This window comes from Xenopus laevis, chromosome 9_10L, assembly GCF_017654675.1.
Source record: "Xenopus laevis strain J_2021 chromosome 9_10L, Xenopus_laevis_v10.1, whole genome shotgun sequence".
NCBI lineage: Eukaryota > Metazoa > Chordata > Amphibia > Anura > Pipidae > Xenopus > Xenopus laevis.
This window is the reverse complement of record NC_054387.1, coordinates 93,901,566-93,915,753: the sequence shown is the minus strand read 5'-3', so window position 1 is coordinate 93,915,753 and position 14,188 is coordinate 93,901,566. Positions and strand designations below refer to the sequence as shown.

Sequence of the window (14,188 nt, the reverse complement as noted above, 5' to 3'; positions counted from 1 at the left end):
CTGGGCAGAAAACTGGAAAATGAGGTTCAATGTTTATAAATGCAAGTTATAAACTAAATGGCAGTGTGTTGGGAGTTTCCTTAAAGAGGACCTGTCACCTTGAGACATCAGTAATATAAATCTTTTCCCTCCTTAGGTTAACCCTTTAGTCAGCTGTTTTTGTCTATATCTGAACTGTATTAGAAAATATCCTACATATATAAAGGGTTTCATAGGCGCTGCCATCTTGAAACAGGACCCCTCTGTTTTCTTAGTATGGGCTGTGCCAAACTGCCAATGCTTAGCCCCCCGGCATAGAGTATGCTTATGCTTGGTGATAAGATAGGCTCTGCACCACTCATGTCACACCAGGACTTGATATTCTGTTTGGATTGTTTGAAACACCTTCTGTATTAGTACATTGTGTGGGCTACTATTAAAAATCTAAATAAACTAGGAAATTTCCAAAACGCTAAAAACTACTAAGAATGTGCAGTCATTTGGGGCTCAACTATAAACAAAGTGTACAAAATAATAAATAGCAATCTTTAAAATGTTTGTGTAAAAGTATAAATGTAATGTAAATGTATGTAAGTGTCTAAAAACTTGCACTTACTGTTTCTTGGAGCAGGAACTTGGCCCTGCAACATGACAGCCCCCCAGCCTCATTGCCCAGGGGGCTGTTATTCCTCCCCACTCTCTGCGGAGGCGGCAGAAGCCACCGACGCAGAGAGAACAGCTCGGCTGCTGAAGAACATATAGAACATCAGAGCATTTGCCCAGCAGACAAAGGGTTAAATACTTCTTTTTTTTTTTTTTTTTTGTATTAAGTAGATATTGATATTCTGAGACAATTTGCTATTAGTTTTCATTATTTATTATTGTGTTTTTTTAGCTTTTTATTTAGCAGCTTTCCAGTTTGCAATTTCAGCAATCTGGTTGCTAAGGTGCAATTTACCCTAGCAACTATGCACTGATTTAAACTAGAGACTGGAACATGGCTAGGTGAGCATCTGAATATAAAGATGAATAAAACAGTAGCAATAACAAATAAATTTGTAGCCATACAGAGCATTTGATTTTTAGATGGGGTCAGTGATATCCCCAGCCCTGTGTGCTATCAGTCTTAGCTGCTGTAGGTGTGTGGCTCTTGTGGGGAAGAGTGGCATACAATATGAATGAATCTTTGTGTAATATAACACAAACAGATAAAAACACTGCTGGGATTTAGGGTTAAATACAAAAAAATACAGCCACCAGGAGGGAGTGTGTGAATGGTAAATTAACCTATTGTCAAGATTACAGTAATTTAACATAATTAGTAATTTTACATAAAGAGCAGAAAGCAGCAGCTCTGTGGTTAAACTTTAGCTGCTACTCCTGCTCTGTAATGTGGCAAAAATACGTAGCTCCTTATGTGAAAACTGACACCCCCACCCCCTCCCTCCTCGGTGCTGATAAACATACCGGTGTCCGTGCTTCCCTGCTGTTTGCTGTTGTTCTTGCTATGGCTGCCTCCTAAACTATGATAAAATTCACACATGGAGTCCAGCAGCCCCCTGACAACTGCAGAGACGTCTGCAGGGATGATTCTACCCATGATGCATTGCTCTCACGACTTTCAGTAAAGTCGGGCTTCAGTGAGGATCTTGTGGACATTTTCAAAAGTAGTTCTAAACTGGTTTTTAGTGAGATTTGATTGAAATAAGTGTGTTCTAAATGACTTATGTGGTTCTTTTTAATAGTCTTATTACCTTCCTAGTGTTAACACAATGGTGACAGGTTTCCTTTAAATGAGAAGGATCTAGGGGTCTTTGTAGATAACACGTTGACTAATTCTGGGCAGTGTCATTCTGTGGCTACTAAAGCAAATAAAGTTCTGTCTTGCATAAAAAAGGGCATTAACTCAAGGGATGAAAACATAATTATGTCTCTTTATAGGTCCCTGGTAAGGCCTCATCTGGAGTATGCAGTTCAGTTTTGGACTCCAGTCCTTAAGAGGGATATAAATGAGCTGGAGAGAGAGCAAAGACATGCAACTAAACTGGTTAGAGGGACGGAAGACTTAAATTATGAGGGTAGACTGTCAAGGTTGGGGTTGTTTTCTCTGGAAAAAAGGCGCTTGCGAGGGGACATGATTACACTTTACAAGTACATTAGAGGACATTATAGACAAATAGCAGGGGACCTTTTTACCCATAAAGAGGATCACCGTACCAGAGGCCATCCCTTTAGACTAGAAGAAAAGAACTTTCATTTGAAGCAACGTAGGGGGTTCTTCACAGTCAGGACAGTGAGGTTGTGGAATGCACTGCCGGGTGATGTTGTGATGGCTGATTCAGTTAATGCCTTTAAGAATGGCTTGGATGATTTTTTGGACAGACATGATATCAAAGGCTATTGTGATACTAAACTCTATAGTTAGTATAGATATGGGTATATAGAATTTATGTGAAAGTAGGGAGGGGTGTGTGTATGGATGCTGGGTTTTTATTTGGAGGGGTTGGACTTGATGGACTTTGTCTTTTTTCAAACCGATTTAACTATGTAACTATGAATAAAGTTGCCCATACAATGGAAGGTGGATTCAGATTGGCCAAATCAGGCTGACCTATACAAAAAAAAGTTACATTTGGAATGAGAAAAAATACATACGTTCATTTTTAACCTCCCACTGACCAGGCAGTAGCTTCATGGTTCCCAGGGTGAATAGGCGCAGCACATTTACACCTAAAGATCGGGTGCAGACGTCACTCCCATGCTGAACACAGCAAATGACACCAGATGGACTTCAGCTCAATTGTTTTGCACAGATGCTCTAATTGTGCCAAATCCAGTACAATTGCGACAAGTGCATCAGCCCTTAGTGTCTGCAATGATGCTGGAATTCTGGAGAAAAACTCTGTAGGTAAACAACATGGAAATTGATCTCAAAATTGCACTTTGCAGGTGCCCTAATAGTCAGCATGCATAATGCAGTGTTACAGCCTTCAAACACAATTTATTAAGCCTATTTTATAGCTACAGCAACCAGTAAGCACTTATCTGAAAGCCTTTACATGATAAAGATGACTCAAAAGTCAAAAATGTACTTGGTAGTGATTTCACAAACACAGGAGGAAAAATTACATAGGACTCACTAAGCCCGGACCATAGGAAACTTGTGTGGCTGATCATTGATGTGGAGAAACAAATACTGAAGGGACAGTAGTGATGAGATTGTCTTCAGAGAGGTAAACCTTTGTTAAAGGGGTGGTTCGCCTTCACGTTTGCTTTTAGTATATGATGGAATTAGGGATGCACCGAATCCAGGATCGGGATTCAGCCTTTTACAGCATGATTCGGCCAAATCCTTCTACCTGGCAAAACGGAATCCTAATTTGCATATGCAAATTAGGGGGCGGGAGGTAAATTGCGTGACTTTTTGTCACAAAACAAGGAAGTAAAACATGTTTTCCCTTTCCCACCCCTAATTTACATATGCAAATAAGATTCGGATTTGGTTCGGTATTCGGCCAAATCTTTCGAGAAGGATTCGGGGGGTTCGCCCAAATCCAAAATAGTGGATTCGGTGCATCCCTAGATGGAATGGCTAATTCTAAGCAACTTTTCAATTGGTCTTTATTTTTAATAGTTTTGAATTATTTACCTTCTTGTTCTAAATGTTTGCAGGTTTCACATCTAATAATAAATACTCTGCAAGGCTACAAATGTATTGTTATTGCTGCTTTTTAGTACTCCTCTTTTCTATCTAGGGCCTCTGCAATGCATAGTTGCTATGGTAATTTGAACCCTAACCGCAAGATCCCTAAAATTGCAAACTGGAGAACTGCTGAATAAAAAGCTAAATAACTGAAAAAACCACAAATAATAAAAAATGAAAACCAATTGCAAGTTGTCTCAAAATATCACTCTCTACAGCATACCAAAAGTTAACACAAAGGTGAGCAACCCCTTTAAAGGAAAACTATACCCCCATAATGAACACTTAAGCAACAGATAGTTCATATATTAAGTGGCATATTAAAGAATCTTACCAAACTGAAATATATATTTAAGTAAATATTGCCCTTTTACATCTCTTGCCTTGAGCCACCATTTTGTGATGGTCTGTGTGTTGTCTCAGAAATCACCTGACCAGAAATACTACAACTCTAACTGTAACAGGAAGAAGTGTGGAAGCAAAAGACACAACTCTGTCTGTTAATTGGCTCATGTGACCTAACATGTATGGTTTGTTGGTATGTTTGTGAGTACAGTGAATCATACGATCCCAGGGGACGGCCCTTATTTTTTAAAATGACAATTTTCTATTTATGATTACCCAATGGCATATACTACTAGAAAAGTATATTATTATGAAAATGGTTTATTTACATGAAGCAGGGTTTTACATATGAGCTGTTTTATGCAATATCTTTTTATAGAGACCTACATTGTTTGGGGGGTATAGTTTTCCTTTAAGGGATTGAGACTGAATGGCATGAGGCACTTGTTGAGTATATGTTTTGTGCATAGCAAATTATATTCTGCTTGCTTTTAGTGATGAGCAAAATATTTCACCACGTTTCATGCAAAAACGACTCCAATGGGAGGAAAAAAATGTTGCTTGTCAAAAAATTGACAGAATTCAATGCGAATTTTCGCATTTTGGCACATTATTGGCAAAGCAAAATGGGTCAAATTCGCCCATCGTTACTTGCTATTATTGCATTATTTTATCATTCAGTAAGTACCTGGGCTTCAATTTAATTCATCCTTCCAGGTTCGTGTGTGTTTGCAGGTAGGAAACACAATCACATCTTTCCAGAAATTTTTTTTCCCTCCAGCATTGGTCTGACTTCTTTCATTGCCTACAGTTTAAAGGAGAAGGAAAGTGATTGTATTTACTTACCTGAAACTCCGGGCCAGTGCTCCTATCAGCAGAAAACTGTGCCAACCTGGGATTCTTTCAGCGAGCACCACGGAGCGATCTTCCTGCTTCTTCTTCCTTCTCACGGCTGCGCATGCGCTGTAGAGTGAAAAGCCGAACTTTATTGAAAAAGCCGACTATTTTGTTCTACTGTGTCTGCTCCGGGAAATTTGAAAAATGAAGAGTCGAAGAAGAGGATTGCTCCGTGGTGCTCGCTGGAATAACCCCGGGCCAATGCAGTTTTCTGCTGATAGGAGCACCGGCCCGGGGTTTCAGGTAAGTAAATATAACCACTTGAAGGTGCCTAACTTTTGACACCCCAAGGTAAAATGACTTTCCTTCTCCTTTAAATGTTATGGCATTTGTATTACTCTGTACTTACAACATGAAATCCTGCTAATGTTAAAGAACAAAGGACAATGTCAAACTCTGCAGCTTTTGACTTGGGTTAAAATGTATTACACATATGCACTGGTCTATACTGTTGGATGTGCAGTCTTAGGTCTCGTAGAAGAAGAGTTAAGATGGTTGATATTAGAAGTCATAGATTTTTGCGGTAAGTGAAGAGCTGATTTCATTCGTAATTTTCCAGTTGGTAGATGTTGCTCATTTCCACCGGCTTTTTGCTTATCTAAATAAAAATAACATCAGTTACACAATGTAATTTATTTAAAATCAAGGTTTCTGGTTTCTCGGCTGTATGTGTGTTAAGTTTGTTATGTACCTTACACCTTTTGAAAAGGGACACAGTAGGAAGATGTTGTCAGCCAAGCGAAGACTCCACCCACTTTTGGCGGGGAAGCAGCAAGTGATGTTGAGGGCTGAACTACATAAGAGATTTGCTGGATATACTTACATTTACAGATTGTTTCCTACAAGTGCAAGGACTGCACATGTCCAAAAAATCAAGCTAAGTGCTATTTGCACTGAGGTCTATATAGCAGTATAACCGAAAGACCTTAATAAGATGAAATACATAGAGCTGAGTCTGTGGCTTTTCATTGAAGTGTTTATAGTAAAGTGCCACTTAATTCACCTGCAAGGGTTCATTTTCAAAATAAAATCCCATTTCAGAAAACTAAGTGAAAGCTGAAGTTCTTCTTGAATCATTTATTAAAGGAACGGCAACACCAAAAATGGAAGTGTTTTAAAGTAATGAAAATATCATGTAGTGTTGCACTGCACTGGTAAAACTGATATTTGCTTCAGAAACACTATTATAGTTCATATAAACAAGCTGCTTGTGTAGTAATGGCGGAAATTAAAAAAAAGGGCTATATGGCACAGGTTAAATAGTGGATAACAGATAACACCATTATGTTCTACAGAGCTTATCTGCTGTGTAACCTGAGCCTTTTTTACTTTGTATGGCTGTCCCCATTGCACAGCAGCTTATTTATATAAACAATAGTAATGTTTCTGAAGCTAAAACAGCAGTTTTACCAGTGTAGGGCAACACTGCATTATATTTGTAAATGTTTATTTCTTGATGTTACTGTTCCTTGAAGGTGTTGTTGTTAAAGTATGCAAGCCATTTATACCCTTAATGGTTCTTAAAGGGATTCACTCTACCATATAAAATTTCATTCCTGAACCAACAAGTGTATTTTTGTAATATTAGTTGTAATATTGGTGTATAGATAGCCATCTCAGGTCATTTTGCCTGGTCATGTGCTTTCAGAAAGAGCCAGCACTATAGGATGGAACTGCTTTCTGACAGGCTGTTGTTTCTCCTGCTCAATGCAACTGAATGTGTCGCAGTGGGACCTTTTTACTATGGAGTGCTGTTCTTCAATCTACCAGGGAGCTGTTATCTGGTTACCTTCCCATTGTTCTGTTGCTAGGCTGCGGGGGGGGGGGGGGAAGGGAGGGGGAATGATATCACTCCAACTTGCAGTACAGCAGTAAAGAGTGACTGAAGTTTATCAGAGCACAAGTCACATGACTTGGGGCAGCTGAGAAACTGACAATATGTCTAGCCCCATGTCAGATTTCAAAATTAAATATAAAAGAACCACTTTGCTCTTTTGAAAAATGGATTTCAGTGTAGAATTCTGCTGGAGCAGCACTATTAACTGATGTGTTTTGAATAAAACATTTTTTCCCATGACAGTATCCCTTTAAGCTAGCCATAGAAGCAAAGATACTATTGCTATGAAACGAAAATTCGTACAATTCTCAGACCGTGTGTGGATTGTCCTGACATTTTTCGTACCATGGCGATCGGTCGTTCAGTCGATCAGACAGGTTAAAAGATATATATTGGCTGATGATAAGATCTCCGAGGATATCAATCGGAGACTGTCGCTACTATTTGTCGGAAATAGCTTTCGTACGATTGCTGCCTGTCAATTAATGGCCCAAGCATTGTGTGATTTGTTCTCTTTACTACTTTAGTTTAATCTGAATGGTTAGTTGCAGGTCAGAAGTTTGAAACGGATGTTCGTTAGTCTGATATAGCCTAATAATCTGCATGTCTATCATCATCATTTCATCATCATCATTTATTGATATAGCGCCGACAAGATACGTAAATCCCTGAGGAAGACCATACTACTATTGCCTACTATATGTAAGAAATTGTAGACACTATGAAAAATGAGCTAATACTTCATGCTAATCGTTGTTTGAGATTTAGTTGCCCTTTAAACATAAATGTTAAATGTAATAAAAATAATTAACAAAATCATACCTTTAACAGAAGTAGGGCGGCTCACGTATGGTCCTTCATGTCCAACTAAACTGTTAAGCAAAAATTAAAATATTAACAGGCAGCTTAAAACTAAGCGGCACCTCTGATGGCCTAGAGTGGTTCTTGGCAGTCAATTAAAGGAAAACTATACCCCCCAAACAATGTAGGTCTCTATTATAAGATATTGCATTAAACAGCTCATATGTAAAGTCCTGCTTCATGTAAATAAACCATTTTTATAATAATGTACTTTTCTAGTACAGGTATGGGACCTGTTTTCCAGAATGCTCGGGACCTGGTGTTTTCCGGAAAACTGATCTTTCCGGAATTTGGGTCTTCATGCCTTAAGTCTACTAGAAATCATTTAAACACTAAATAAACCCAATAGGCTGGTTTTGGTTCCAATAAGGATTAATTATATCTTAGTTTGGATCAAGTATAAGCTACTGTTTTATTATTACAGAGAAAAAGGAAATCATTTTTAAAAATTTGGATTATTTGGATAAAATGGAGTCCATTGACTTTTTTGCAACCTCGACAGGTTTGAGATGCAGTGTTTATATATTCGGGCTTTTTAGCCCTCTGGGTTTAATGGGTTTAATAAATTCCGAAACATTCGTGATTTTTTTAAAAGTCTGATTTTATAAAAAAAAATCACAAATTTTTCGGATTTTGGGTATTCGGAACTTAGTAAATAACCCATTAGAGTTGTAGTATTTCTGGTCAGGTGATCTCTGAGGCAGAGACCATCATGAAATCGTGGTTCAAGGCAAGAGATTTAAAAGAGCAATATTTACTTAAATATATATTCCAGTTTGGTAAAAGTCTTTAATATGTCACTTCATATGATAGAAAATATCCATTGCTTTTTGGGGGTAAAGTTTTCTGCATTGTCCTTATTTGCAGATATAGGAAAACAGAGATCTAGTGACAAGGCACTTAATAATAATCTGGAATGATTGTTTTACTAACCTGAGTGATGGCAGTCCTATCTGTTTTTGTATTTTAAATTCATCTGTAAATGTTCTAGACATTCTGGCATCTACACTGAGGTTTTCCATTAACAGATTGTACAGAAAAGGTCTGTTCCGACATTCAACTAACAAATGCCGAGAGGCTGTACGATTGAATGTCAAATACCCTAACGCATTGGCACAGGCAGCACGAACCTGCAACAAAAGACCAATAAAAAAAATAAAATGAAGATTTATAAAGTATAGTAAAAACCACTGGGAACATTTATCAGGCGACCTGCTGTCAGGAACAGTCCAAATCAAGGAAAATCCCATACAACAAAGATTTTGCTTTATTTAAATGATGGGGTTTTAGCCTGTTTGCCTCCTTCCTCCTGCCTTATTACCCAGACTTAAAGAGACAAAGTAAAGATACTGTATATCATGACCTGGATATATGAGAATCTTCATAGACAAGTAGAGATGAGAGTTGTGAATCTAATACTCTCACCACTTGGCCAGTCACCCAGTGCCACAAATCTATTTTCATATACTACTACCAATTCCAGAAACCCCTTATCTAACATGGCAGAGGTCATGAGATTTCAGTTAAGGGGTTTCATAACCTATATATTTAATACTACAGATCTGGCTTAGTAAACACTATAGTATAGATTATAGAACATTGCCAACTACATATGGAACATACTTTTTAATAGTTCCTATTATGAAATATTTTATATGTTTTCCATTAGGTATCTCTTATATATGGTCTTTTTAAGATATATTTTACACATTGATAGACATAATTAGAAGCAGCTACATAATCCTCTTACCTCTTCTTCTTGACTGTGCAAATGGTTGCAAAGACATTTTACAGTCCCTAGAGTAGTTATAGCTTCTGGAATACCCTCATTGGTATGTGCCAAGCTGGCCAGCAACTCTCCTGTACAGAAAAAAATAAGGAATATCACACTGATTGGTTAAAAATCCAATAAAAACAGTTCTAACCAAAACTCATGCAAAGGACAACTCCAAAGAAATGAGTTCCAATGCACTCCTGTTTCTTTCATTTAGCTGCTTTGCATGCCCTACCCCTCAGAAGCCATGTTCTAATACAGTGATCCCCAACCAATAGCTCTTGAGCAACATGTTGCTCTCCAACCCCTTAGATGTTGCTTCCAGTGGCCTCAAAGCAGGAGCTTATTTTTTTAATTCCAGGCTTGGAGGCAAGTTTTGTTTGCATAAAAACCAGGTGCACTGCCAAACAGAGTCTCAGTGTAGGTTGAAAATCCACATAGGGACTACCAAATGGCTAATCACAGCCCTTATTTGGCACCTCAAGAACATTTTTCATGCATGTGTTGCTTTCCAAGTCCTTTTACTTCTGAATGTTGCTCACGGGTTCAATAGGTTGGGGATCCCTGTTCTAATATCTCAAAAGTGGAGAGCATTTTTCCCCTTCTTCTCTTACTTCACCTTTCTTCTTCCCTTATCCCCAAGAATCTCCTTCCTCTCTCAGTCTCCCCACCCCTTATGATGAATACTTTTCATCTCTATTATTTCATAGTACTGGATGTACAGAACTATTGCTTTGAATTTTCAATAACAAATTATAATACAAAAAAAAAGTCTACATATAGATGTAGAGTAGACCCACACTCATGGAGACCTGGGGGATTGGACCATGGGTTCTACTTCCTCTATAGTTATTAGAATTCGTCCATCCCCCGTCACTATATTACCATGGCTTGAGCCAGAGGGGATTGGTCGACACGGGCAGGTAGTGGGGCTGAAGATTCTTTTGAGGGGGACCCACAGTGTTATAGTTACACCACTGATTAAAAGGCGTTATCTGTGCTTTGAAACCCTCGGGGTTTAATAAAGTCCGATTTTATAAAAAAAATTATTTCAGGTATTCGGAGCTTAGTAAATAACCCCCTCACAGTTGATAACTCCTTAAATATAAGGGGATGCTTATATTGCAGCTGCCAAAGTTTTAACCATTCTAAATTCATCTGTGCTATTTTCATTTTGGGGCTTCTGCATGCCATATACTTCAATATACCTACATACCTTTATTATACTTTTGAGTAGAACCCTGACATTCATTTTAGGAAGTATCTTCATAAAAAAGGATTTTGGTAAATAGGACACTGCAAAGTGTATGAGGGATATGCATCAATAACTTTAGGAAAGCTTTGGCAGTTTGGAGTAGAAAGACATAATTACCCATTTTGGATTTGTCAGAGAGTGTTCTTTCCAGAAAATGTATGGTATCCTGAGGTAAACCTACCATTAGTGGATTTTTTTAAAATCAATGTAGTCTATATTATGACAAATAACATTCTTCTTTATTTATTGGATATTTAGAAGCCTGTACCTGTTACATAAGTGGATTTACACAATATTTCCAGCAGATTTTGAAAGCTTAGTTTGTTGTGAAAAAAATACATTGTTTCCCTAAGTAAACAAAAAGACCCCTCGGAAGATGCTCCTAAAGTGAAAGAGCACAAAATATTCAATTGTCTGTCAGTAAGCATAATTAAAGTACAAAATTCTTATGGAAATAAAAAGGGTCAATATTTGAACATATGTTCTGCCCTTTTTTTTGTATCTGGGTTGGCATTTCTTACCTGTTAACACAAGTGTAGCAGGATTCTTGGATTGCAAGAGCTCTGTTAGCACTGTCACACCCTTGGCACAAAGAGTGACTTGGTCCATTTCAAATATAACTTTTGCCAAAACAACAATCTAAAAGGAAAATATATGTGATTGTGAGATACATTTTAAATTATTTAATGTAAAACAATAAGGGGCCAATTCACTAAGCTCGAGTGAAGGATTCGAATGAAAAATACTTCGAATTTCGAAGTATTTTTTGGGTACTTCGACCATCGAATGGGCTACTTCGACCTTCGACTACGACCTTCGACTTCGATTCGAACGAAAAATCGTTCGACTATTCGACCATTCGATAGTCGAAGTACTTTCCCTTTAAAAAAAACTTCGACCCCCTACTTCGGCAGATAAAACCTACCGAAGTCAATGTTAGCCTATGGGGAAGGTCCCCATAGGCTTGCTAAACTTTTTTTGATCGAAGGATTTTCCTTCGATCGTTGGATTAAAATCCTTCGAATCGTTCGATTCGACGGATTTAATCGTTCGATTGAACGAAAAATCCTTCGATCGATCGAACGAACGTTTAGCGCTAAATCCTTCGACTTCGATATTCAAAGTCGAAGGATTTCAATTCGAGGGTCGAATTTCGAAGTATTTTTTACTTCGAAATTCGACCCTTAGTGAATCTGCCCCTAAATGTCTAACTTTCACTGTATAATTTAAAAGTGCAAGCAAGATTACGTTAAAGGGGAACTAAACCCTAAAAAATTAATATGGCTAGAAATGCCATATTTTATATATTCAACTTATTTAACCAGCCTAAAGGTTCAATGTCTCTTAATCATCCAGGCCTTCAAAGTTGTCACAGTAGTTTCTCACCTTAGATTTTGTTAGAAGTGTCAGTGACACATTGCACATGCTCAGTGTGCTTTGAGCAGCTGTCGTCACAAATCATCAACCAGAAAATGAGCGTTGTCCTATTAGCTGATGCTATAGGGCTGATTATTAATATGTGATGCTAGTTGTGCTGTTTCAGAGTAACCGCATACTAATAATGTGAATTAATTACTAACCAGCCTTATATTGTGATTTGTATATTAAAGGAGAAGGAAAGCTACAGAGGCATTTTATTACCAATAGATTAGCTGCAATAGTGCAAGCTAGAATGCTATATTTATTCTGTAGAATGTTTTACCATACCTGAGTAAAAAGCTCTAAAAACTCTCTGTTTGTTTAGGATAGGAGCTGCAGTATTAACATGGTGTGACATCACTTCCTGCCTGAGTCTCTCCCTGCTCTGGGCTCAGATTACAGTAGAGAAGGGAGGGGGCGGGGGAAGAGGAGCAAACTGAGCATGCTCTTGCCCAGGGCAATGAGGTTTAAGCTGAAGGCAGGAAGTCTGACACAGAAGCCCATTTGTACACAATAGAAGGAACGAAATGCAGTGTTTCTTTTGACAGGGGACTCAGAGCAACATTACTTTGGGGGTTTACTGGTATATTTAGATGGACCTTTCTGATAAGGCTTACTTAGTTTTAACCTTTCTTTCTCCTTTAAGTATAATATTTAATATATTGTGAATCAGTCCCCGAGATCAGTAAGTGACAGCAGCACATAGCATGTGCAGTGAATCAGCAGAAAAGAAGATGGGGAGCTACAGGGGCATCTTTGGAGACACAGATCTTCACTGCTAAAGGGTTGTGGTTGCCTTGGGCTGATACAGAAGCCCAAAACATAATGTATGACATTTCTCTTATAAGCATATAAAATAAGCTCCATTGTACTACTTATTTTAGATTGATTCTTTCACCAGATTATGGTTTATTATCATAAGTAATAAACACCCTATGTCTTGACATGGGGCAACAAGTTGTCATTCAAAAGTGAATTTGTCCCTAGATGTGGGTTAATGGACAATTAAATTCTATTGGCAGTCGCTATCCTGGTACTCCGGTATAAGATGTGTTGTCAGCTCCATTGCACTATTTATTTTAGATTTCTTGTTTCCTCTGATTATGGTTTAATCTGGTAAATGTGGTACATCTGTACATCTGGTACTGTGGTACACCACAGTGAAATCTCAATTTTACATACCCTGATTTTAAGTTTCCCCTTACACTGTTTTTTGTGGTCCCAATAATATATAATACATTTCCCTGATTTTATATTTTACCGGATTTTACCATTGTTTTCTGGTCCCCTAAAAATGAAAATGGGAGATCTACTGCATATCTAGTCAGGGAGCAGGATTCATGAAACTGAATTAGTCCCTAGATGTGGTTAAAGGACAAATTAAACCCAAATTCTAACCACTTAACCTAGTACTCTGGGCCAATGCTCCTCTTCTTTAAAAAACATACTGCCACCATAGTGAGTAGTAGTTATTTTTTTTTCTTTTTAGTAACTTAATTTCCTTTCCATGTTAAATGCTATACCTAAACAGAAAGTGAATGTGGATGAGTGAAAGGGTTTTTATTTCTTTAATGCACTTCTTTAATGCAAGGCAGTGATTGAAAATTTTTGAGCAAACCCAACAGATGTTCTTGTTATCCTTTTAGCACGTTCCTCTGTGAATTTAAAAGGGAAGCACTCTCTATAGTAGTCACATTTCCCATTCATACTGTAAAATGAGTCAGTCTGAATAGTAAATCAGATGCAATATAAACCACCAATAAAATGACTATAAAATGATTGTTTAGTTCAATAACGTTAACTACTGCACACCAAATGTATCCACATTATTTGTCTTGTGCAGGACCTGGGAGTAATGCTCATGTGTGCAATGCAGGGTTTGCCAGGCAGTATATGTAGAGCCAGGTAAGTAGATCCACAAGAAAAGCAGTTTAGTTGATGCTGATTGGAAAACCCTGCATTGCACTGATGAACCCCATTAAGGCTGATCAGAATACTGCCCTGGCTATGCTTTAAAACCCAGTGGGTAAGGCTCAGTCTCGTGGATATTCATGTACAGTAAATGGAAATTTAAGAAGCTATCCTGTGTTTATTTCCCAAAATTCCTTCTGCTTTGCA

The 14,188-nt window shown here is 37.9% G+C and overlaps 1 protein-coding gene across 2 annotated transcripts in view; it reads right to left on the bottom strand.

Annotated features, from left to right (window-relative positions):
- Nucleotides 1-5,139: 5,139 nt before the first annotated feature.
- ankar.L (ankyrin and armadillo repeat containing L homeolog) overlaps nt 5,140-14,188 on the bottom strand; it is a 41,611-nt gene continuing 32,562 nt past the window's right edge. For both annotated transcript variants that reach the window (XM_018236224.2, XM_041576273.1), the window contains 5 exons: nt 11,173-11,290; nt 9,373-9,482; nt 8,556-8,752; nt 7,584-7,633; nt 5,140-5,522 (listed from right to left, as the gene is read on the bottom strand). In XM_018236224.2, coding sequence (XP_018091713.1) covers nt 5,368-5,522; nt 7,584-7,633; nt 8,556-8,752; nt 9,373-9,482; nt 11,173-11,290 — 630 coding nt within the window. In that variant the 3' untranslated portion in view covers nt 5,140-5,367. The remainder of the gene's footprint in view (nt 5,523-7,583; nt 7,634-8,555; nt 8,753-9,372; nt 9,483-11,172; nt 11,291-14,188) is intronic.